Below are 22,994 nucleotides of genomic sequence, written 5' to 3'. Positions count from 1 at the left end.
AAAAAAAAAAAAAAAAAAGGTCAGAGGCAAGCATGTTCTTTATGGAAAGCCCATAAAAAACATGGAATTAAGGGTAAAATTATAAAAAGTGAGGCTGAAGCATAGAACATACAGGCGTTCTCAGAATGTAATCAGAACCCAGGAAGCATCTCAGAGCTGTCATCCAGCCATCATTTTCTTTTTAAATCAAAGGGACAGAAACATAATCAAGAAAATCTTGTCAGTTCTCCTTGGCAGTTGAACTTTTTGAAATTGGCTTACAGATATTCAAGAAGCCCATTCTTCAAGATTCCCAATTATAAGATCCACTTCCCCAGTCAATAAACTCTAATTGGATCTGGTGTGTCTCCAGCATGGTAAAACCATCAGCATTTTGTTATGCAAAAAATATGGCCCTAACAGCTAATTAGTGGCTCTGTATTTAGTGAAACTGTTAAAGCCTGAACATTTAATCCTTATTTAATCAAAGGGGATTTTTACTTCTGAAATAGATTTACAAATGAACTGGTTAAAAATGGGTTTTGCTAAACTCAGAAATTTCAAGCATAAGACTTCATTTATATACTGTGATAGAGTTGCCATTATCATTTTAGTCTCTTTAACTGTACCATGACAAAGGGTCACAATTATTAAATCATATCTAGAAAGAACTCATTCGGACTTATTACTTTATTAGCTAATGAACAACAGCTGCCTAAAAATAGGGCTGCTGGTGAAATTAATCCTCCTGCTCTTAGTCTTCCTTGATAAATGCTTCCACATTCACCAGCGAGGAGCCGTGATTTCTTGGGGGAATGAGAAAGCTGGGCTGTCTTATTAATTGAATGCCCCACCACGGACTACCCACAGTGGCGGAAGATTTGCTGAAAGCCGACATTAGCTCCTTGATCTGATCTATGGTAATGCACCTCTCCCACTTCTATTCACTAGACTTTCACAACCTAGTGTCTTAATTGCCCTGTTCCCACAGAAAGAGATCTTACCTGCCCCAGGAGCAAGCAGCCAGCTGTACAGGTAGCCCGCAGCCAGGGAATAGTAAAGCACTAGTCCCCTCTGGCCATTAACCATCTCTAAGATCTGATCAATAGTGACTGGGGAGTAGGGGTCGGAGTCCTGCTGTCCTGTCTGCCGTTCTACCAGGAGATCTGCAAACGCCCTTGTCCGTCCTCTTTCTGCCACGGCCAGGGCTTCATCATGATGGCCTAGGAGACAAAGGGATAGGCTAGGAGTCCACGGGGAGTATGCTTATCAGAGAGGACCATCAGGTACAGAGACCCCGGGCAAGCAGAAACCCCACTGTCTCTCCACGCCAACGTGTGGCAGACTCTCAGTGAGACTGTTTCAAATTCAACCCCCTGCCTCAGATGACGGGTGCAGTGACCACTCTACTCAAACCCCACATTTTCAGATTCCACACCACCGTAAACCACCAGGCTTCCCTGTCTGGCAGCCACACCACAGGAAAGCTGACTGTTCAGAGCATCCATCCTCAGCACTGCCCACTCTCCTCCCACATCCTGAGTCACTCCCCGGCCTCCTGGCTTCTGACCCCATTCACTTGGCTCTTTGGACCTGGTGTTCTGCACTCTGGTTACCCTCTCACTTCCCTGCTCAGCTTGGATTCTGATTTGGCCTTGGCAGATGAGCCCTGCAGGACATGGCTCTTGACCATCTTGCTATTTCTCCTCGATGCAGCCCCTCTGTGCATCACATTGCCCAGCCCTGTTTCCACATTTCCCACCAAATTATACCTCTGTGCCCTCACACATGCTGGTCCATCTGCTCGGTGTGCCTTTTCCCTGTTTACTGAAAACAAGGAATCCCGATAGCCGTCCTGCCTATCTCAAAGACTAAACGAGGCCCTATATGTGGAGGTGGCTGGTAGGCATTATTCAAAGCACAGTATATATAACAAGTGACATTATAATCACTAGAGCTGATACCTCATTCCATTCTGGGCTCCCACACACTTGCTTCTCGTCTCTTCTCATTCCCATGGGCAAAGGGTTCAAACCTCTGAGGTCTCTAATTCTTTGAAATTGCTTCTCTCTTTCAAGCTTTTCCTCAGTCTTTCGATACAACCTCTAATCTCACTTCATCTAAGAAACTAGTCTGTAATCTAGTTTAAAAGCTAATGCTCAAATATGAGCGCACAAAAGATAAAGCAACATCCTTTCAAGTTAGGATTATTAGAAGGAACACAATGCAAAGGATCTGCTTGCATCATAAATATACAAATGGAAGAGTTGCTAGAACTAAGGTCCAAAGAGAGGGCAGGCAAAGGCAGGAGACCAGATGCCGCAGCCCCAAAGTCCTTCAAGGATGCCCTGCTTCCTACAGTCTGAGTATCAGTAGAAAGCGGGGATTTGTATGTGTGTAGGCAAATGTCTTCTTTTACCCTATTAAGTTATTAACTGGAACAGCAGGGACGATTTCTGTACACATTGGAAAATTGGCCCCAAAGTGCTAGACAGACTTAACACTGTGATTATAGTAGATAATAAACTGTATCGCAGGCAATGAGCACAGTTAATAGATACATTTTTCAAGGGGAAGTTTGAGTATTCATACCCATAAAGCAAAGGACAGGTTACTGATAAGGCCTCAACATCCAACTTCGAAGACATTGTTAATTCCAATGAATACCTCCTTAACCCAAGTTCTGGGTTGGGGAAAATGGTCTGCAGAGGTGGACAGGCCTGAGGAGAGGCAGAGGACAGGGTGGCTGGAATAGGGTGGCTGAAACAGTTAAGGCCCAGGTAAGGGAAGGTGGATGCTGTCCCAGTGCAATGCAGCCCACAGGCCTGGGATCATTGTCACTGACTATGTCACAGCCTTGGGGGCAGACAGTACAAACATTTATTAGACAGCAACATTAAAAGATGTGTGGCAGTAAAATAGGGAAGAGACCAGTGTCTTCTCAGGTACCTGCCCCCAGGTACTAATGGGCAGAGGGAACCTGGTGGGAGCGCCTGCTTCAAGCATCCCTGGCTCCAGGACACCTTTTCTGGCTCCTGGGTCTGCCTGCCAAGCCACTTCGTTCCCACAGCACCCGAGTCCCTTTTACTCTAGTGCCAATCACACCCTGCTGGGCTCCCGACTTCTGTCTCCTGATAGGCTAAGAAGTTCTAGAGGTCAGGAACCGGGACTTCTTGACTGGCACTCGGCACATACAAATATTCGTTGCTTGAATGAACGAATGTTCAATGGCTGCGTTGTGGTTGTGGCTTCAGTCTGCCGTGACAACAAATCATATTTCATCACAGCACTCACTAAACGACTCAGACACAGGGGTGCACGCACACAAGGTGGGAACCCCCGCTGCTCTCACCGAGGCGGACGAGCACTCGCTGCAAGGCCTGGTAGGAGGATGTCTGCAGGTCAAAGAGGGAGAGCTTGTAGTCCGTGCTCAGCTGCACCTCGTGTCGGATCGTTTCAAACAAGGCTGATGCTCTATAGAGCTGCAAGGAGGGGAAAAGAACGTTATCTGTTTTCCAGAAACCACTGTCTAGCCCTTCACCGACTAGAGACAATTTTTGCTCACATCTTGGTACACAACAGAAAAATTGTCTTAAGAGATTTAAAAGGATGAATCTTTATTTCCAGGTAGGTCTTTGTGGACCTGAAAAGGCATCAATTAGATCCTACTCAGTAAATTATAGTTTGTGTAATCAATTTTTGACAGACAAGGGGATCTAAAAGACAGGGGTTATAGACTCATAGTCTGAAACTTGTGGAAAAAAATCAGCTATGAACGCAATCAAGTGCTGATTTTGATTAAAACAAACGAAAAGCCTCTCCTCTTGTCATCAAGCAACTGTAATTCACCACACCAACGCCTCACAGTGCGGAAGGGCTGGAACTGGAGCAGGTGAGGGGGAGCCAGGCTGGAGATGCCTGAGGCTGGGGGGAAACCCTGACGGCAGCCGCACTCTCAGGAGGAGGAGGAGGGCTTCTTGCAGGCAGTTCAGCTGAACCAGATGCTGCTCTGCACGGCAGTGCTCCAGGGAGCCACGTCCACTTACAGGGACACCCTGGGACCAGACACACGACACTCCTAAGGAGACACTGTCCTGCTGCTCTAAGGGGACCACAAGGTCAATGGGACAAGGCCTTTCTCTGATATTTATATGTGGAAACAGTATAAAATTTTAAATTCATGCAAATTTAAAGAATAGAATTCTAAGACTAAGGGACTTAGACTAGGAGAGAGGAATGTATTCCCAACCCTGCCACTAATTTGCTGGGTGACTTTTGGTAAGATTAGGAACCTCAGTTTTTTCTCTGTAAAGGAATGGTTATCACTCTACCTCACAGGGTTATTAAGGAATAAATCCAGTCAGTGAAAGTACTTTGAAAACTATAAATCACTATATCAATACAAACTTTAATTTCTGAAACCAGAAAACTAGAGAATTAATTATTTAAATTGTAAAACGTCATAACATCCCAGGACGCTGTGGCACAAGTTCAAGCAATATCATGTCCTCACTCCCTGTGAGCACCTACGACAGGAGCCTGGGTTCACCAATCCTTGGCCCCCTTTGCTAGCACAGCGCCCTCCACAGCAAGCGCTGCCTAAGCAGTTGAGTGTGTGATTTCAGATGCCATCTCACAATTCCTCCAACCTGACAGAGGAACCCATAATTCCAGGGATCTTTCTAATTTGCAGAGCCAGCACAGAGCAGGCTTCTCTTCAACTATTTGTGTGTATGCAGAAACATGAACTGTGTGTGTGTGTGTGTGTGTGTGTGTGTGTATGTGTGTGAGAGAGAGAGAGAGAGAGAGCGAAGGGAGGAAGAGGAAGAGGGGAGAGAAGCATCTAGTGATATAACTAGAAACCTACAAAGACAGTAAATCCAATAATTATGAATTCTTGGATTACTTCTGTCATAAAATGTATATAATTTCATATTAAGGTTTAATGAGGAACAGTAGCACATAATACAAGAATTCCAAAGAAATTATTGAGAAATCTATCATACAAGTGAGTAAGAGTCTTTACCATGGTTCAACACTTCTGGGCTGATACAGGCTGGAAATCTTGTATGTCAAACCCAAGAGCACAGGTCAACACCTTCTGGCAAATGTCATCACTACTAGGATAGTAATCCCAAGGTCTTCCATGCTTCTAGAAACAAAATCCACTCGGGACAGGGTTCTCCTGCTCACCTGATGTTGGGCTTCCTCCAGGTTCCCACTCGCCCAAAGGGAGAGGCCAAGACCATGGCGAATTTTGGCTTCATCTTCTCTTCGGCCAAGCTGCTCTGCTAACCTTAAACCTGAATTCAGATAGAGAAATTTTGAGGACACATAAAAGACAATTCCATCCTGCCAAGGAGCTCTGGAGGGTAACTCTGGCTCAGGTGTACATAAAGTGTTAGCAACACAGCTAGTTAAAATGCAGGACAAAAGCAGAATCAGCCAAGGCAGAGTAAGCATTCTTTTCAAATTCTGTGTTGGTAGTGACCTTTCCAGGTCACTCCAAGTTGCCCCAGCAAGAGCTCAGGTGATGGCTATCAGCAGGAGACAGGTTTGCAGGGCAGGCAGAAACACTGAAACAAATGGAACCTAACTGGCAGCCCTCCCAGCTGTGAAATCCCTAGCTTTGCAAATGAAAACTCCTGGCCTATAAGTTTACCTAACCCAATTCTCTGGCTGGCAGAAGTCTTTCTTGAAAGTTCCATAGTCAAGTACAGAAGCCCAGCTAATACTCTTTCCTATCACACGTGCACAGCATCCAATCAGTGTTGATGAGAGACACATCAGATGTCCTCCTGGAAGCAGAATGCTCACACCGCCTGACCCTGCCTTCTGTTACTGATGCCACTGAGGCATTTCACATCCAATCTGCCTTTCCTTTAAGGCTGAGACTTTGATGTGCCTCAGCGGGGTTGCAGAACAAGAGATATTATGAGTTGAAAGCTTTAAATGAGATTGTTCTCATTCTAATGGCCTTCAGATAGGCACCTGCAGTTTGGGTCACTTACCCACAGCAAGCTTCTGGATTTCAGGACACCAGCAACCTCCAGGGCTTTGTGAGAGTCAAATCTGAAGGCAACCATTTATCGTATTGGCCACTAAGCAGTTCTCAGCATCACTTTGCCCTCATTATCCTGCTCTCTGTACGTAGGAGTTAGCTTGTGCTGAGACAGCAGGAAGGCTCCCACACTACAACTGCACACACAAAGGAAGGACTTCTTCTTTCTAATCTAATTCAGGGTGAATGGGAACCTGCCTCTGAGCATGCTGGGCCCACACAATTTCAGACTTTCAAAAAGGAATTGAGTCAGTTGAGAGGCTAATAAAAGTGATACTCGGGTTCAAACTCATAAAATATCATGCATCTCAAAATGCACATAACTCAGAAAACTTAGAAACAGCATTTTAAATTTAAATCATGTCACAGGGTAACAAAAACAATATGTATTTGCAAATTATTCACATTTTAAAATACTTCATAGAGTAGGAACAGAAATAAAAGAAATGGTTCTTGGGTGAAAACCAGGAGGAGACCGGTTGTTTTAACCTTCAACAAGCTAACCATATTCATTCAACAATATAGCTCTCCCTGCTAGGCCTGGGCCTCTGAGTTGGAAGTAAAAGTCATTGAGGCAGCTCCTCCAGAAGGTACGTTCTGTACAAGGAGGGACTTGACTTTGCTCCCTCTTGGATCCCCAGCGTGTAGGACACTCCCTGGCCCATAGTCAGAAGTTCAACAATGAAGAGCTAAAAGCCCACTGGACAGACACGGTATCTGTCCTTCCCCAGTTTCTACCTGCTTCTGCCTCTTAGGAATCTGACCCACCCATCCAGCCCTCCTGGAGCCTAGTTTGCCAGAAACTAGTTACATGACTGAAGGTAAGTCACTAAATTGCTCCAGCCTCCCTTTCTTCATTTGCAAAAAGAAAAAAAGCTGGATGAGACCAGTGGTTTTAATCACCGGTAACCATACAAATCACGTAGAGAGCTTGTTCCAAAGGCTCTGACCAGGCCTGCCTGTGAGATTCTATTGCATGTGGGCAGGGGAATGCTAGTCCACAGTCCTGTGTCTGAAAGACAGGAGGGAGAGAGAGTACCGAAGTGGTTTCCAACTGAACTGTCCCCTCACTTCAAGAGGCTGCAGACCCAACTCAGAGCACTCAGAAAGGGCCTTCCAGGTGTCCTGCACCTGAAACAACTCATGCGAAGAGGCATCTGGTCAGGTCCACGAGGTACACCAGGCTCTCTGGTAGAGCACATCCACGAAAAAGACACTGTGGAGATGGCGCGATAAGAATTTAGATCTCTGCAAGACTTAAAATTACAACAATAAAAATAAACAGTTTTCCATAAATATAGAATTATGTTACAATATCTCAGGCAAAGCAGCTGCTTCATGGAAATAACATTTCAGGAAGTACCAAAAAACACAGTTGAAAGGTTGTCATACACTGGGTCTGAATTTAATATTTTTCACATATTCAATTGAAAATGGCCCCTAGTCTGTTAGAATTTTACCAGTCTAGTTTCAGGAAACCAAAAGCCACCTCTCATATTTAATGCATTGAGGCAGAGCTCCCACTGAGTGGGAGCCAAATCATGTCTGGGAAGTGGCTTCTAGCCTCTCAGTAATCTCTCAGCCTGCAGGCCAGAGCAAGCCTGGTCTGTGCAGAGGACCACAGCGACCATCAGCCCCTGGCCCATTCTCCACTTCATGTGCTGCTTCCCTCTCTCCCGGCTTCCAGCTGGGGATCAGAAGTAATCGTGGACATGACTGCCCCAGCCCTGCTCTGTTCTTGGGAGGTTGAAAGAACTGCATACAAGGTCTTGTGTGGTTCCTGAGGTCAGGAAACCTGGGCTGAGCCCCATGCCACCACTGACTGACCGCATGGTCAGGATCAAGCCACTGTAGTCTCTGAGCCTCAGGTCACTTAGCTGCCAATGGGAATAAAAAGATACAACTCTCATGGTTACTATGAGAATGAAATCCAATTAGATAAACTATATATGCCAAAAAATTTTGGAAACTATAAACGACAGTTTTTGCTTGAAATCAGCAAACATTTCCTTTTACTAGTGAGCCAAGAACACCGTATCTGCTGTTTTTCCCTCCCAGGATGACCGGATGCCATGTGCCCGTGTGAGAGGAAGTGCTTTCCAGAGGAGGGTTCCAAAGGGTGGAGGGCAAACACACTGCTGTGGGGCTCCTGCTTGGCAAGGAAGGAAGCGTCCAAGGCCTGACTGTGCGCAGGTAACTGCATGGAGCCTGCCGGAGAGGAGAGGGAGTGGGAGGAGGGGGTGAAAAAGAGGGGAGGGAGGGAAGCAATCACCTTCTGGGCCTGCCTGAAACAAGCCTACTGTGGCACCAGCCCAGCATGGTGGGTAACCAGCCCCGGGAAACCTGGCTGATGGCCTGAGTGACCCTCAGACGGGTGCTTCTGGATTAGACCCCGGCTGCCACATTGAAATGGACTTCTACACGGCTTTGATACAGCTTATTTTCTAAAGGGACAATGGGCCCGGAACAGCTGCGCAGTTTTCCTCTGATTCAGGCCCTTAACTTGTACACTGTTAGATCTAACTTGACCTTGTGGAGAATGTGTTTTTTACTCAGTAGAGAGCTCTGAAAAGCAAGGAGGGTGTCAGCTCCTTGGACAGCTGGCAAGCAGAGCGAGACAAGCTGGGTAATGCATCCTGGACAGTGGAAAGCCTTTGTACTACTAAGGAACGCCCAGTGGGGGACACCATGGTTTTGGAGTCGAACTGATGATGTGGCCTCTGAGATCCTCACTCCAAGCAGAGGTGGCCACTCACACCGTGCACACCTCCTTCTGAGCAGACTGTGAGCTCAGTCTCAGAGTAGACTGAGAAGCCGCGACAGACCTTTTCACTTACCTTCCTGCAAGTACATGACTGCCTGGGAATAGTTCTGCAAAGCATGATGGGTCCTTCCAAGGCTACTATAAGACACCGTCTTGGCCACCAAGTCGTTCATCTGCGCAGCGATGCTCAAGTGCTGTTCTTGATAGACCACAGCCCTCTCAAAGGTGCCCAGGGACTCGTAGGTCAGGCCCAGGTTCCCATAGGCCCGTCCCTGGCACGTGGGGTTGTTGGTTTCCTCTGCTATCTGCAGATCCAGCTGGTGGTACTGCAGGGCTGTATCGTATTCCCCCATCTGCTGGTAAACGCCCCCCAGGCCACAGGCGGCATCACTTTCCAGAGCTCGGTCTTTCATCTCTCTAGCAATGTTCAGCTGGCGTTCAAGGCAGGAAATGGCTTGTTCGTAATTCCCTAATTGGCTGTGCAGACTTCCCAGCTCTCCATAGGCCTGGGCTTTATTAAAGGCCTCCCCGAGCTCATGGGCAACCACGAGCCTCTTTTCAAAGCACACAAGGGCTTGCTGCAAGCTCCCCATTGCCCTGTGGGGGATGTAGACAGAAAAGCAATGATATTATTTTGTGCAGGTGCAGACATGCTAAAGCCCCTGAGAAAATGAAAAGCATTTGTCACTGTCACTTACTATAGAAGCTCTTAACTCCTCTTCTAGCTAAAATCTATCATGTGCCCTTAGAGTGAGATGCAGGGGAATTTCATAATCTGGAAAGCAATTCAAAAGTCATCCCTTAGTGACCTTCCCAAGAGCTTGAGATTCAATGGGATATATACCCCAGAGGAAACATAAAATATATTAATAGGCACAATGATAGCAAGTGAACTGCTTGGTTCTTTGGGCCTCCCAATTTCCACTACTGCTTAGACTATGTTTTTGAAATCACTTTACAATGGCTATAAATCTTTCACCCTTAGCTTCTCAGAGCACTCTGTGGGTGATGATTTAGTCTGACCCTTGCCCTTCCTCCACTCCAGAAGCCCTAATCCCCTGCCTATCTGCAGAGGCCGTATATTCTGCAGACACAGACACCTTCTTGGGTTGCCCACGTTCAGAAGGAAAGCACCACCTTGGGCAACAGTGTATCTTTTTGTGCTGCTAAGAGATGACACAATAAGAGCGAGAAGAGCATGGATTCTGGCGGCAGACCAAACCAGTTGTGTAGGACACATGAATTCCTTTTCCTGAGCTTCAGTTTCTGGATGCTAATAAATCCCACATCCCATAGCAGATGATAATAAATGTAGACTAATACAGGATTGCTGTAGATATTTAGCAATATATCTATGCAAGGTGGCTAGCATAACAGTATATGTTTATTCACTCCCACTATTATGAGGTGGCTTTCCCTAAAAGCAACAAAATGGGGTGCAAGTAATTGGTGGGTATAGGTGTTATATTAATGAACACATCCATATAATGTGAGGGGCATTCAGAAAATATAAGTTAGATCGATTCATTCATCTTTCCCATTCCTATTATCTCTTATATTCTGCTCATTATGATGTAGTCAGAAAGGTAGTGCATTTGGAGTCAGAGAGCCCTGGGTTTAACTCTCAGCTGTCCCTTTTAAACTGTGTAATCTTGGACATAAACTCTGGGCCTTAGTTTCTTCCTATGTAACATAAGGGTAAAAATATACCCTGCTAATTTCACAGAATTATTGGAGGAACAAAATGAGGTATGCAAGAAAATGATTTGTAGTCAATAAGCTGCCATGAAGACATTAAGTGGCCATTACTTTCACAACTGCTCTTTGTGCAGGTTTATCAACCACATTTGTCCTCTGTCATTTTTACCTGTGTCCATTTCCCAGGCCCCGGTAAGCCTTGGCTTGGTCTTGCATGCGATTTAGACTCTGGGCAACAGATAAATATTGTTCATAGTACTTTATAGCTTCCTCATAGTCACCCAGGGCCTCGTAGCAATCCCCCAGGTTGCCATAGGCCCGGCCCCTGTCGAGCACAGACTCATTTCCACTCAGCTGCTGCAGCATGGCCAGCTGCTGCTCGAAGTAGCCGATGGCTTCTTCCATCACATTCATGTTCATCTTTGTGATGCCCATGTTGCCATAGACCTGAGCTTCTAGACTCGGATCTTTCAGCTTCTGCCCTAGATCCAGCTGCTCTTCATAACACTTGAATGCCATCGTGTATTTCCCAAGGGCCATGTAGACGGCTGCCAGGTGCCCATGAGCTCTGCACTCTCCCGGCAAGTCACTCAGCTCCTGATATACCTCCAGTTCCTGCGTGTGATAACCCAAGGCCTTGTCGTGTTTCTGGATCATTCGGTATGCAGTGCCCAGGGCTGCATATGCACTGGCCTCCAGTCTTCTGTCCTTTACATGGTGAGCCAAGCCCAGCTGCTGCTCATAGAATTTTATTGCACCACTGATATCTTTTTTACAGATGAATATATCGCCCAGGTTCCCCAGGGCTCGAAATTTAGCCTGGGAATTATTCAGCGACTGGGCTAGGGACAGTAGGTACTTCTGACACTCTTCGGCTTTGTTAAAATTCAGCAGAGCCTTGAATGCTAAGCCCAAATTGCAGTAGGCTTTTGCTTGGCTCAATTTGTCATGAAGGTCTTTGGCCAGGGCCAGATCCTGCTCATAGTACTTCACCGCCTCCTGGTAATTTCCAAGGCAGTAATGGGCGTAGCCAAGATTGTGGCAGACCTTCCCTTCTCCTTCCATGTCTTGAAGCTCGGGAGCAAGCCGGAGGTACTGTTCGTAATAGGGGGCGGCCTGGACGTACTCCCCTCGAGAGCAGTGGAAGTTGCCCAGGTTGCTGAGAGCCCGGGCCTCGCTCTGGATGTCACGCAGCTCCCGAGCGATGTTCAGGTGGTTCTGATAGTGCTGCAGGGCTCGGTCATGGGCACCCAGGGCCTGGTAGGCCACGGCAAGGTTCCCATGTGTGGATGCCTGCGAGGCACGGTCATTCACTTCCATGGAGATCTGCAGCTCCTGCCGGTGGTACTTGACAGCCTGGTCGTACATGCCCAGAGCATTGTAGGCATTACCCATATTCCCGTAGGCACGGCCCTGGGCGGCGTAATCACTCAGCTCCTGGGCAATGCACAGGTGGGTCTTGTGGAGTTTCAGTGCAGTATCATAATCACCTTTCATCTGGTGTATGATTCCTGAGAAAGAGAATAAAACAATAGATAGAAAAGGGCTGAAATGACTGATTAGCAATTTAGAAAAAATGTAATTTGCAACTCGATTTATACTCAAATACAATCCAGATGAATTAAAGAATTTAAAATAACAGAAGGCAGAATTAAATATTTATCAGCTCTCCAGAGGGGGATAGCTTTCTAAGCTTCAAAGCAACAGGAATGAAAAAGAACTGACAGATTTAGTTACAAAAATAGTAAGTTTTATACTGTAAGTATATATCTAAAATTAAAAGGCAAACACAATACTGGAAAATATATGAATTATACAAAAAAAATTCAATAGCTATCATGTATAAAGATTTGACTTGTTTCATTTTTTAAAAAATCAAGACCCTAATTTACTGAAATAGGCAAAAATAGTAAAAGTGAGCAGACAACTCACATCCAAGGAAATACAGAGTAACCACAGGGGAAAATGTTAATTTCTCTTAATAATCAAAGAAATGCAAAATAAAGCAACCCTGAAGTACCATTTTACTTCTACTAAATTAGCAAACAAAAAATTTAAACAATACCCTATACTGATGAGGTGGCCCTGAAGCTGGTAAACACATCAACTGCTGGACACAAACGGGAACAGCCTTTGGAGGAGCAGCATGGCAAGAATCACACACGGTGCTGCTCAGACCCTGCAATCCTGCTCAGGGGAATGTCTTCTAAGGCAATCATACGACAAATGCAAAAGCTGTATGCGTAACAATCTTTACTGCACCATTATAGATTAGTGGAAAATCAGAAACATCTTCAATGGCAAACACTTGGGGATTATATAAGTACATTTTGGTATATCAACTCAATAGGGGATTATGCAGTCATTAAAAAGATAATTACGAAGTCTATGCAGAAAAATGGGGAAAAAAGAGTTCTTGCAATAATGTTAAGTGGAAAAAGCAGAAAACAATGCTGCACGCTCCCTGACAATGAGTAGGAAAATGAAAGTGTGCACATGGACAAGACCTCGAGGGTATTATGCAAAAATAAAAACAGTTGCCTTGTTAGGTGATAGGATTTGAATGATTTTTGTTCCAGAATTTCTTGTAATTCTGCCATCTAGCTTTTACAGTCAACAATAACAGCACTTCAAACAGCCCTCATAAACTATGCTATAGCTGCTAAGCTAAGCTGTTGTTTTTACAAGCAGTTCAAAATGAGATATATCGTAAATATCATAAATATAAAGTAGTTCCAAACGAGGGATATAATAAAAGTAACTTGGGAAGAGCCTTTAAGGACAGCCTGGTTCATTTCAGTTGGGGCTGGAATGGGGAGACACAGAAAAGGCGGAGGGATCTAGTATGCAAACAGGTTTCTCTTTGCCCTTGGTTTTGAACATGCTTTTCTGTGCATCAATGTGTGAACTTTGCACTGGTGACCAAAACCTGCAGAAGTATAAGAACTCAAAAACACCAAGATGGGTTGCTAAAATGTCTGAACTGAAAATAGAGGCACTGAGAAAGCAAGCTATCGAAATCCAGCCTCTGCAATTTGCTTTATCTCTACACCTTTCATTCCTTCCTTCCTTCATTCATTTACTTACACACTGACCCAACAAATATTAACTGAATATTTATTGTGTACTAAGCCTGTGGAGGGCAGCACACAGGGAGAGAAATGATGACACGTGTCTGCCCTCAGAAAGCACACAGGATCATAAGGGAGACAGTCATGAAACAAATAATGTCAATACACACAATAAAAGCTGAAGTGAGCGGGGCATGGGAGAGAGAGGAGCATGCCAGGGCCACTCCTCTGGTCCTGACTTCCTCCCCTGCCTGCAGTGGAGGTCTGCCCTGCCCCAGGAGTCGTGCTGAGCTCTGGGTCCAGCCATCTGTATGACATTAACTGGATTTAGGGCACTGGATAAATCATTTAACCTCTTTGAGCTTTTTTTAGTTCATCTATAAATTGAGGAAAATAATAATATTGATATCAACCTTAGAGGATAGTAGTGAGGATCAAATGAAATAATGTACGTGCAAGTGCATTGTAAACTATACAGTGAAATTCAAATATTAGTTACTGAAATTACTATGTGCTTCTGGGGAAGGGAATTCTCAAGGTGGTAGAGATTAAACAAACTATGGTAATTCTTCTGTGTATTTTCTATTATGAGTAAAATATTTCACAGTTTAAAATAAGCAAATCATGGTACTCTATATGACAGAATAACACGGTGCCATTAAAAATGGTGAAGTAGGGCTTCCCTGGTGGCGCAGTGGTTGAGAGTCCGCCTGCCGATGTAGGGGACACGGGTTCGTGCCCAGGTCCGGGAAGATCCCACATGCCGCGGAGCGGCAGCCTGCGCGACCGGAGCCTGTGCTCCGCAACGGGAGAGGCCACAACAGTGAGAGGCCCGCGTACCGGGGGGGAAAAAAAAAAAAAAAAAAGGTGAAGTTAAAAAAAAAAAGATGAAATAGAAGTTTATATACTGACATGGGAAAAATTATAATATATTAAGGGGTTATATAGGCACAAACAGTACACTTAATAAAAACATTAATAGGATGTATGTATATACATACATGTTTATACTTATACATACAGCATACATTTTTTAAAAAAGGTAACAGTAGTAATCTTTGAGTGGTGAAATTTTGCTTATCTGTGTTTTAAATGGGTTTTCTATGATGAATGCACAACACTTGGTTAAAAATTACTCAAATTTTTGAAACTCTGCTCTAATTAGAGCAACATTCCTGAGGACTGGAGATGTCACTGGTGTCCTAGCTGGAAAGGTCAGGTTTTCAGAGCCTGTCTCAAGGTTAGAAACTCTAAGGTGCCAAAAGGCACTACCTTAGCATCACCTGAAGGAAGCCCTCTTAGTGACAGAAACATTTCAGTTCTGAAGACCTGAATGTGGCCTGTATCCCTAAACGGCTTTTATCTAAAGAAAAAACTTGTAGGTTTCAAATTTCCAAGTATCCTTAGAGGAAATGAATCATTTATTCCCTCCCTCCTCAGCTTTTGCATAAGGAGAAATAAGGGGCAAAATACCTGACCCGCCATGAGTGCACAGTCATGAACAGAGCCAGAGCTGGGGAGGGCAGCAGGAGTGCCCACACATCCCTCTGAGCACTTTCCCCCCCAGCAACGCCTTTACATTGATTTTTTTCCCCACAGCTTTTGGATTTCACTGCAATGATTTTTAAGCCAATATGATCACTGATTGGCTGCTGAGGCGGTGTTAAGAGGAAGCAAGCAGTGTCGGACCTTCAGAGAAGGAAACTGAGGAAGCTCAGGTTTTTTGTATGCACCCTACCGCTAAAGAAACAGGTCACCTGGCTAGCACCTCATCCTCCCCACTTGTACCCATCCTATAGGAAGCTGGCTAAGTATCCGGAAGGCACACTATAATGGAAAAGGCACAGAACTTTAAGTCAGAAGTCCCGTTTTACAAGCCTGGCTCCTACCTCATTCAGCTGAGTATCTTTGAGACCCTAAGTTTCTGTCTCAGAGCCTTTCTTTTCTTTTCTTTTTTTTTTAATTGAAAACTTTTTGGTGTTTTTGGTTTTCTTATTAATAAGGCCAGGTTATAATCATCTCAAAGAAATGGTACGAGAAACACAGTAGTGTATATCAATAGGCTTTGCTAACTATCGCATGCTTCCTAAACACAGTATGAACGGTATTCAGAGAGTGAGCGTTCAAAGGAAAAGTAATTCCATTTCTCTTGCTCTCAGGGCCTCAAGAGTCTGGCTAGTTAATAGGGAGCAGTTGGGATGATAATGGCTACCCAGGGTTCAATGATTTGTGAAAGAAACTGCCTGCTGGTTATGGCAAAATGATCTGACCCCCAGCCAGCTTGCCCACACACTCCCTTTCGCCCCGACCTTCCCCCTCAGCTGACACTTCCAAGGGTCTCTAGAGAAGCATAGGAAGATTCTCAAAACAAAGACTTCCAGACACAGGCAAGGGTAGAGGAGATGGGCCGGCTGAGGTGGGAATTTTTTCTTCTGCCCTGTCTCTGCTCTGTCCCAGCCGCTGCCAGCCTGGAGAATTCTGAACGGAACATTACACACTCTTGGCAGCTCTTCTCTTTGTTGAGGCAACATAAAAGCGGCCCTGGGAGCTGCCAGCAGAGTGACTGCGCATGCTGAGGAGATAATCTGCAGATCCTCCTTCCCTTTCGAGACCACAGCTTGATTTTCCAGGGCTGTCACTCAGATGAAGACTTACAGAGGGCCTGTCAGAGGGCATGCTAGGTGACAACGTGCTGCAGGGAGGGGAATTAAATGAAGATTAGTGGGGCAGAAGATCCTCACAAAGCCCAGTTCTCACAGGGCATGTAGAGAAATGACACATGCTTATGGATTTATACATCCATCCCCACAGTAAACCTCCACCTATGCATCAGGAATGGTCACTGCCATAGGAATAATAAGAGCTACTGCAAAGACCTGTTGTGAGGGTCAAGGAATCATGCTTATGAGAAGCTAGCACAAGTGCCTGGGACACAGTAAATGCTCAATACATTTTGCCTCTATTGTTAACCATTACCAGCAAAGATCAAGGGAAGTGTGAACAGGACAAGCCTAACAGAACTCTACCAAAACTAGAATAGTTAGCATCTTAGCAGTGAATTCTGGCAGCCTTTTCTCTTGCGAATTCTCTAAAAGTAGGGCCTCATTGTACTTCTACAAAGGATGTGTGCATTCTTCTCATTTACTGAAAATATTATTTTGATTATTAATAGTACACGATCCAAATGGGGCTTTAAGAACTCATCTGTTCTTTCCCACTGCTTTCAAACAGGTTGAGTTCGGCTACATTCTAGCCAAATCACCAGCTATTCTCAAAGGAAATATCAAGATTTGGGAACTGGAAGAGTCCTCCTAACTCTGTAAATGACGTGACCCTGGCCCAGTGAGAGGAAGTGAGTTAGCAACAGAGCAGAGAGAAGGACTTTGGACCCACAGACCTTCAGCTGTACCAGCCCACCTGCTTTCAAGATAAGCAGAAGACATAAAGGAACTGTATTTAGTCTCACTAGGTGTGACACAGGACAGTAGCCATACTTTAAAAACTTCTCATCTGCTAGGAATACATATGGAATTACTTACAGATGAAACAACATAGTGTCTACTATTTGCTTTAAAAATACTCTAGCAGAGGGGAAAAGTAAGTATATGTTTGCATTTATGAAAATAGATAGAAATAGAAATAATGTTAGCAAAATGTTGATAATTGGGGATTGTTGTCATATGGGGATTCATTATACTATTTTCTCTGTGTGTATATGTACGTGTCTGAAAATTTCCATAATAAAAAGTTAAATCAAATAATTGAGATAAGCAGAGAGGTCTGTAGCTCCTTTTGGATCAGGAAACTCCCTCATAAGTAAGTCCCAATATGGACGTTTAAGTTTACTTTTCGTCTTCAGGACCTCAGTAGAAAAAAAGAAACAGGCTGGTCACCAGCCTCTACAGCTATACCAGCCTCCATACATATCCTCCTCCAGGCTGGGAGGAGGACATGTGTAGACAGAACAACACAGCGCTTTGTCCCATTGCCCTGATTTGTTTATCATCATGATATTTAGTTTTGTCTTTAATTTCAAATCATCTTAAAGATAGGGTGATACTTTGTCTATCAAAGAGGCAGAGTGGGAAGGGATGGTAAAAACAGCTGAGAAAACCTGCTCCACAGAATATTCTGCAGCACTGCATATTCTTAGCTGCTTCTCCCAATCCTTCCCCTCCCCAGAAGGGGCCCCAGTTTCTCCTGGGGACCTGTTATTCCAACTCCAGACATCTCTAGGTTCCCTGGACCCTCTCTCTCCCTCTCAAGTTTCCACATAAGATTTCTCTACAGTGTACTTAAAATATCTCAAAGCTTGGGGTGGGGAGGAGGGGACAGATCTGGTTAGTAAACAAATGTCTACAAAGGCACAAGAGCATAGTGCTCTGTGTTATAAATACAACCAACCGGATGTCTTAACTAACTCATTTTCAGGTGACTATTTATGTTCCCGGAGACGAGTCTCCATTATTTTTGCCAGTGGAAGACAGCAAAGGTATAGATATTTTTAAATGTCAGATCATTCCAAAATTGCTTATCATATGATTTCAGCTACAAGCATTTTCCTGGTAGGTAAGCTTTTCCTGAGAACCTGTGCCTGGCTGATGATCTCATTCACTCCTCAAAACAATCTTGCGAGGTCAATATAGGGTTCAAGAACTTAATCAGGCCCATATGGCTCTAAGTGGCAGGACTGATACAGGAGCCTGGTTCTTCTGACTCAGGAGTCCATGGTATTTCACTTGCTCCCCTTCTGTAATGAAGCTGGCATGCCTTCTGGTGAAAGGTGGTCATGATTTTATACCCACTTCTTCTTTATTAACATTAGTATACTGTTGTGGCAAACCAACCCTCTGGCAGCTATGTAAAAACAGACCGATGGGCTGGCTAAATTTGTTTCTAGAGCAGAGAGGTATACGTTAGAGACCAGAAAACCCTGAGACTCTGGAATGTAGGGGGAAGCGGCAGATGTAATTGTCAGTGTGGGCATCACCTCCGGAGAACTCTTGGGCCATCATCTGTCTCTTCTGCCCTCATTTATCTTAATTACATCTGTCTACTTTTTCTACCAAACCCACCAGGCTCTTCCTGTTCCTCCAAAGTGTAAGTGAAGTTAAGAGCCTGTTATCTTCTTTTGCTTTAACAGCAATTTAGGATGTCTTCAGAGACATTGAGAGTACAGTGGCACTTCTGTCCCAGATCCCAACTGCCCTTCCCTTCTGTCTCAATCCTGAGGAGGTGGCTATAATAAAGCCGAGGAAATCCTTGCATGTGCCACCTCTCCCTCCCACAAACATGTTTCACTGGAAACTACCTGTCCTACCACCACCCAGCTTTACTGAGGTATAATTGACAAATAAAATTATATACACTTAATGTGTACAATGTGACTTGATATACATATACATTGTGAAATGATTACCACAATCAAGTCAATTAACACATCCATCACCTTTTTGTGGTGAGAATGCTTAAGATCTACTCTCTTACAATACAGCATTATTAACTATAGTCACCATGCTGTACATTAGATCCGTAGAACTTATTCATTTATAACCAAACTTAATAAAATGCAGTCGAAAGAGAAAGAGAGAGGCACTAGCTGCTCCATCCCCAGCCCTCAAGGCTGAACAGAGACAGAGGCAGCTCAGCTGTAGTCCCCTCCTGCCACGCCCCAAAGGCCTGGGCTGAGTGAAGGCGACAAGAAGCCAGCCTGGAGCCACTGCAGCTCACAAATACTTCACTGCCTTCATACATGGCCCCACTTCCTACCTTCCCTCGGATAGTTAAAAACCAAGACTGCAGGTGAACAGCTCAGTAATTCCCTGGGCCTGTACGGCTGTAAATCCTAAGGCAGTGGGGAAGATTAATTGTGCCATGAAGTAGGGGAAGTAATAATTAAACCTATTAAAAAAAAGGTGGCTGCAGAGGGGGCTCTGGAGATGGATGATGAGGTAGGAAGTGCTAGGCACAGTCATCCCTAACGGCTGTGACCAGGCCACTGTGAGGGAACTTGGTGCGAAGCCCAGAGCAGAATGAAAAATATGCTGGGCCTGCCTGGCCAAGCCTGGCCATTAGTCACTGTTTGGAAAAGGCAAAGTATGCCTGGTTTTCATTCTGGTTCACAATAAGAGGTGGGAGGCACCCTCATAAGTTAACAATGCTGAGAATGTTACAGGGAGTTAGTTTCAATATGAAACAAACATTTCTTTTGTTTCAAGCCCTGGGGTAGAATCACTGAAATGCAGAGATAGCCGCTTCTGCTCCTCCCTTGAGCTGAGCCTCTAGACACTGGACCGGTCCCACCTCCCTGGAGCACCTTCTGAGGGTTCCTCTGGCCTGTAGTGTAAAGAATAAGCTAATTAAAACAGCATTTACGAGCTTTCCAGATCCAGGTCCAGCCCAGCCATCCCTGCCCCGTGCCCCCTGCGCTGTGCCAGCCACGAAGCAGCCCCCTTGCCCTGTTGCTCACTCCCACACTGCCTTGGATGCCTGACTTTCTCATCCCACTCACTTGGCTTGGCCTGCCTTTCTCCCCATTCTGAGATGGACTTTACTAATGCTCACTGTTCTCTGGTTCTCTTCTACATCCAGGTGTCTATTTTCCCACTCATTAGAAGTTAGGCATGGCCAAGTGACTTGCTTTGCCCCATGAAATGTGAGCAGAAGTGATCTGTTACTTCCAGACAGAGCATTGAAGGGCTGGACTACAATATTCCACACTCTCCTCCCCTGCCCCACTGACTGTGGAAGCTGTGTGTTCCAGATGGCGCCGCTGTAGGGAGATGGAGCCACGCAGGCCTGGATTAGTGAGTTGCCCCAGAGGGCTACATGAACCTGTGGTAGGCTGTGCGTGAACACAACACTTTGTTGTTCTGGGCCACTAAGACTTGTGGGCTGTTGTTACTGCACCAGACCCTAACACATCCTGATGGATGTGCCTTCCAATATCAATACTCCAAGCCTTGTCATAACATACAATTTCAAACTGTCCTAAAAACTGTGTCAGAAGAGAGATACCTATTAATAGATATTTATTTCATGAGTGGTTTTGGGGTCATCCACACCTCTGGATGTTCTAAATTCTAGCCCTGGATCAAGTGAGACCACTAAAAACTATAAACTTGAACCAAATTCCCTTCGACTCACACAGGATAGGCTTAAGTGAATTTAGGTTTAATCTTAATGCCCTAATTAGTTGATTTGTTTTTGATTCAAGTTTGACAGTAGAAAAAGTGCACTGAAATCTATTATAATCTTTGCTGTTAAAATTTTTTGACAGGTATAAATTTTGTTACCAAATTCCCTTATATAAAACCTCTCGAGAGATTTCTTTCAGAATTCTGTTTTCCTTCCTCTGTGGAATTCTATGCTCCTATCTTTTGGGTAATGAGAATTATGTGTTTCTGTTTTTGCTTTTGGTCACCAGGAAGCTCTGACTCGAATATGAAACTGTTTAACAACTAAATATTTTAGCCTTTATGGGCTGCATGTTTAGGCTCTTTTCTTTAATCTTGGTTTCCTACTTTTATTTGTATTTCCTTGATTTTCTATTTCTAGTGTATCATCATTTGATAAGTTAAGTAAAATCCTTTATGGAATGAAACAAGTTATAAACAAGGAAGCAATCAAAAACCCCTTCCACATCTGCTGTATGCTCAGCTGACTTTACCTCAGTAATCTGCCTAACCCCCTAGCCTGTCACTTCTTGACTTTGCTGCAATTTGTTTCATTGGTTTTGTTCTACCAGCTTTAGTAACCCAGAAATGCCAGTTACTTAGAGACAGTACTTTATGATGGAAAGACATTGCAACCAGAATTAGAAGTTCCCTATTCTTGGTTCTACCACGTCACTGTTTCATGCTCTTAAGAAAGTTACTACTTCTCCTGGCCTCAAGTTTTCATCTATCTCAGATGGCTATTATGAAGATCAAATAAACCAGTGAGGTGTGATACTCCATTTTCTAGGGTATCAGTATTATTCCAAACAGCTCAATTACCATAGCGCTTGATATTATAAATAACAAAATCAAAATATGCCACTCCCTCAACATTATTTTACTATAGAATATAATTCACTTTACCTTAAGATGCCGTCATATTTCCAAAGCGAGTACACCAAAGGGAACTTGATACCAGGTCATATCATCTAAGGAGAGTGCAAAATCAAGGGCTCTGAGAATATTAGAGCCAAGCTCTGCATGTGATGAGAGAAATGGAGCCCATTTCCTTAAGGGTCTCAGTGTGTGCATGTGGGAGAGGTGGCCCCCCAAGGGCATCTAGAAATGCAGAGGGGCAATTTGGGTTGTCATAATATCTGGGGGCCCACCATGGCAGGCTGTGGGTGAGGCCAGGGGTACCAAACAGCCTGCACCATGTGGGTAAGTCCTGCCCAATGAAGAACCATTGCATCCCCAAATGCCAAGAGACTACATTAAGAAACACTGGATGCTGAGGTGATTTTATACCCTGGCACTCGTTAATAATCTGAAAAAAACAACTTCACTTCTGTACTGTCACATAGTTGAAGCTGTTAAAATAAATCAGCAAAACTAATAAATTAGGAAGTCTTTTGGCTGGTATACAATAATTTAAGCAAAAGACTAAGAAACTGGAAACCCTAATTTTAAAATCTGGTGTACTGACTGATCCCCTTTACCAGTTTCTTACCTGTGAAATATAATTCACTGAGAATATAAATCAAAAGACACCATATATGGGCTTCCTCCCAATTTCATTATGATAATTAACAAGGAAGAGGGGAACCTTTCCCTAAATAATGAAAATAGTGGTAGCAGTAATAATGACAATAATATACAAAATTCTCCTTAGTGATCTCATTCAACACTATGACAACAAGAACCGATTAAGTGACTCCCAAATATGCAGTTCCAGCTCAGAGTTCTCTCCTAAACATTAGTCTCATAAATCTAACTGCCTAATGGATATACTTCAGATAACCTAAAACTCACCATTTCCAAAAACGTTCACTGAATTATTGAACAGAATTAAATCTAACATTTTACGGCACTTGTCAGTTTGCAAAGTCTTCAGGCCTCCATTATCTTATTGACTCCAGGACAAAGGCAGGGTAGCTGGGCCTGCTTTTGAAGACACTCACAAAGGCCACATGGTCACTAAGTTATACAGCTAGGACCTGAGCTCAGGCCCACAGCCTCCCAACCCAGCACTTTTCCCCTGGATTACTTCGCCCCTCTGAAAGTCTGAGGCAGTAACTGCTACAGAATTCAACTGTACAGTCTGCAGTGAGGACAAAGCCCATCTCCTGAGGCCACATCATTCCGTCAGCCCAGAGAGGACGAGAGGATGGCATGGTCTGCCCAGACCAACAGGAAGCCCTGGAAACGAACAGGGAAAGGGAGGAGGAGCAGAAGAGCTGGCCAAAAGAACAGCTCTTCAAAAT

At 44.4% G+C, this 22,994-nt stretch overlaps 1 protein-coding gene across 3 annotated transcripts in view; it reads right to left on the bottom strand.

Annotated features, from left to right (window-relative positions):
* TTC28 (tetratricopeptide repeat domain 28) overlaps positions 1-22,994 on the bottom strand; it is a 587,392-nt gene that overhangs the window by 90,139 nt on the left and 474,259 nt on the right. For all 3 annotated transcript variants that reach the window (XM_024120941.3, XM_028480238.2, XM_028480239.2), the window contains 5 exons: positions 10,672-12,013; positions 8,878-9,401; positions 5,173-5,282; positions 3,332-3,461; positions 984-1,202 (listed from right to left, as the gene is read on the bottom strand). In XM_024120941.3, coding sequence (XP_023976709.1) covers positions 984-1,202; positions 3,332-3,461; positions 5,173-5,282; positions 8,878-9,401; positions 10,672-12,013 — 2,325 coding nt within the window. The remainder of the gene's footprint in view (positions 1-983; positions 1,203-3,331; positions 3,462-5,172; positions 5,283-8,877; positions 9,402-10,671; positions 12,014-22,994) is intronic.

This window comes from Physeter macrocephalus, chromosome 19, assembly GCF_002837175.3.
Source record: "Physeter macrocephalus isolate SW-GA chromosome 19, ASM283717v5, whole genome shotgun sequence".
Classification (NCBI taxonomy): domain Eukaryota; kingdom Metazoa; phylum Chordata; class Mammalia; order Artiodactyla; family Physeteridae; genus Physeter; species Physeter macrocephalus.
Note: the sequence above shows the minus strand (reverse complement) of the source record. Positions and strands in the feature narration are given on the sequence as shown.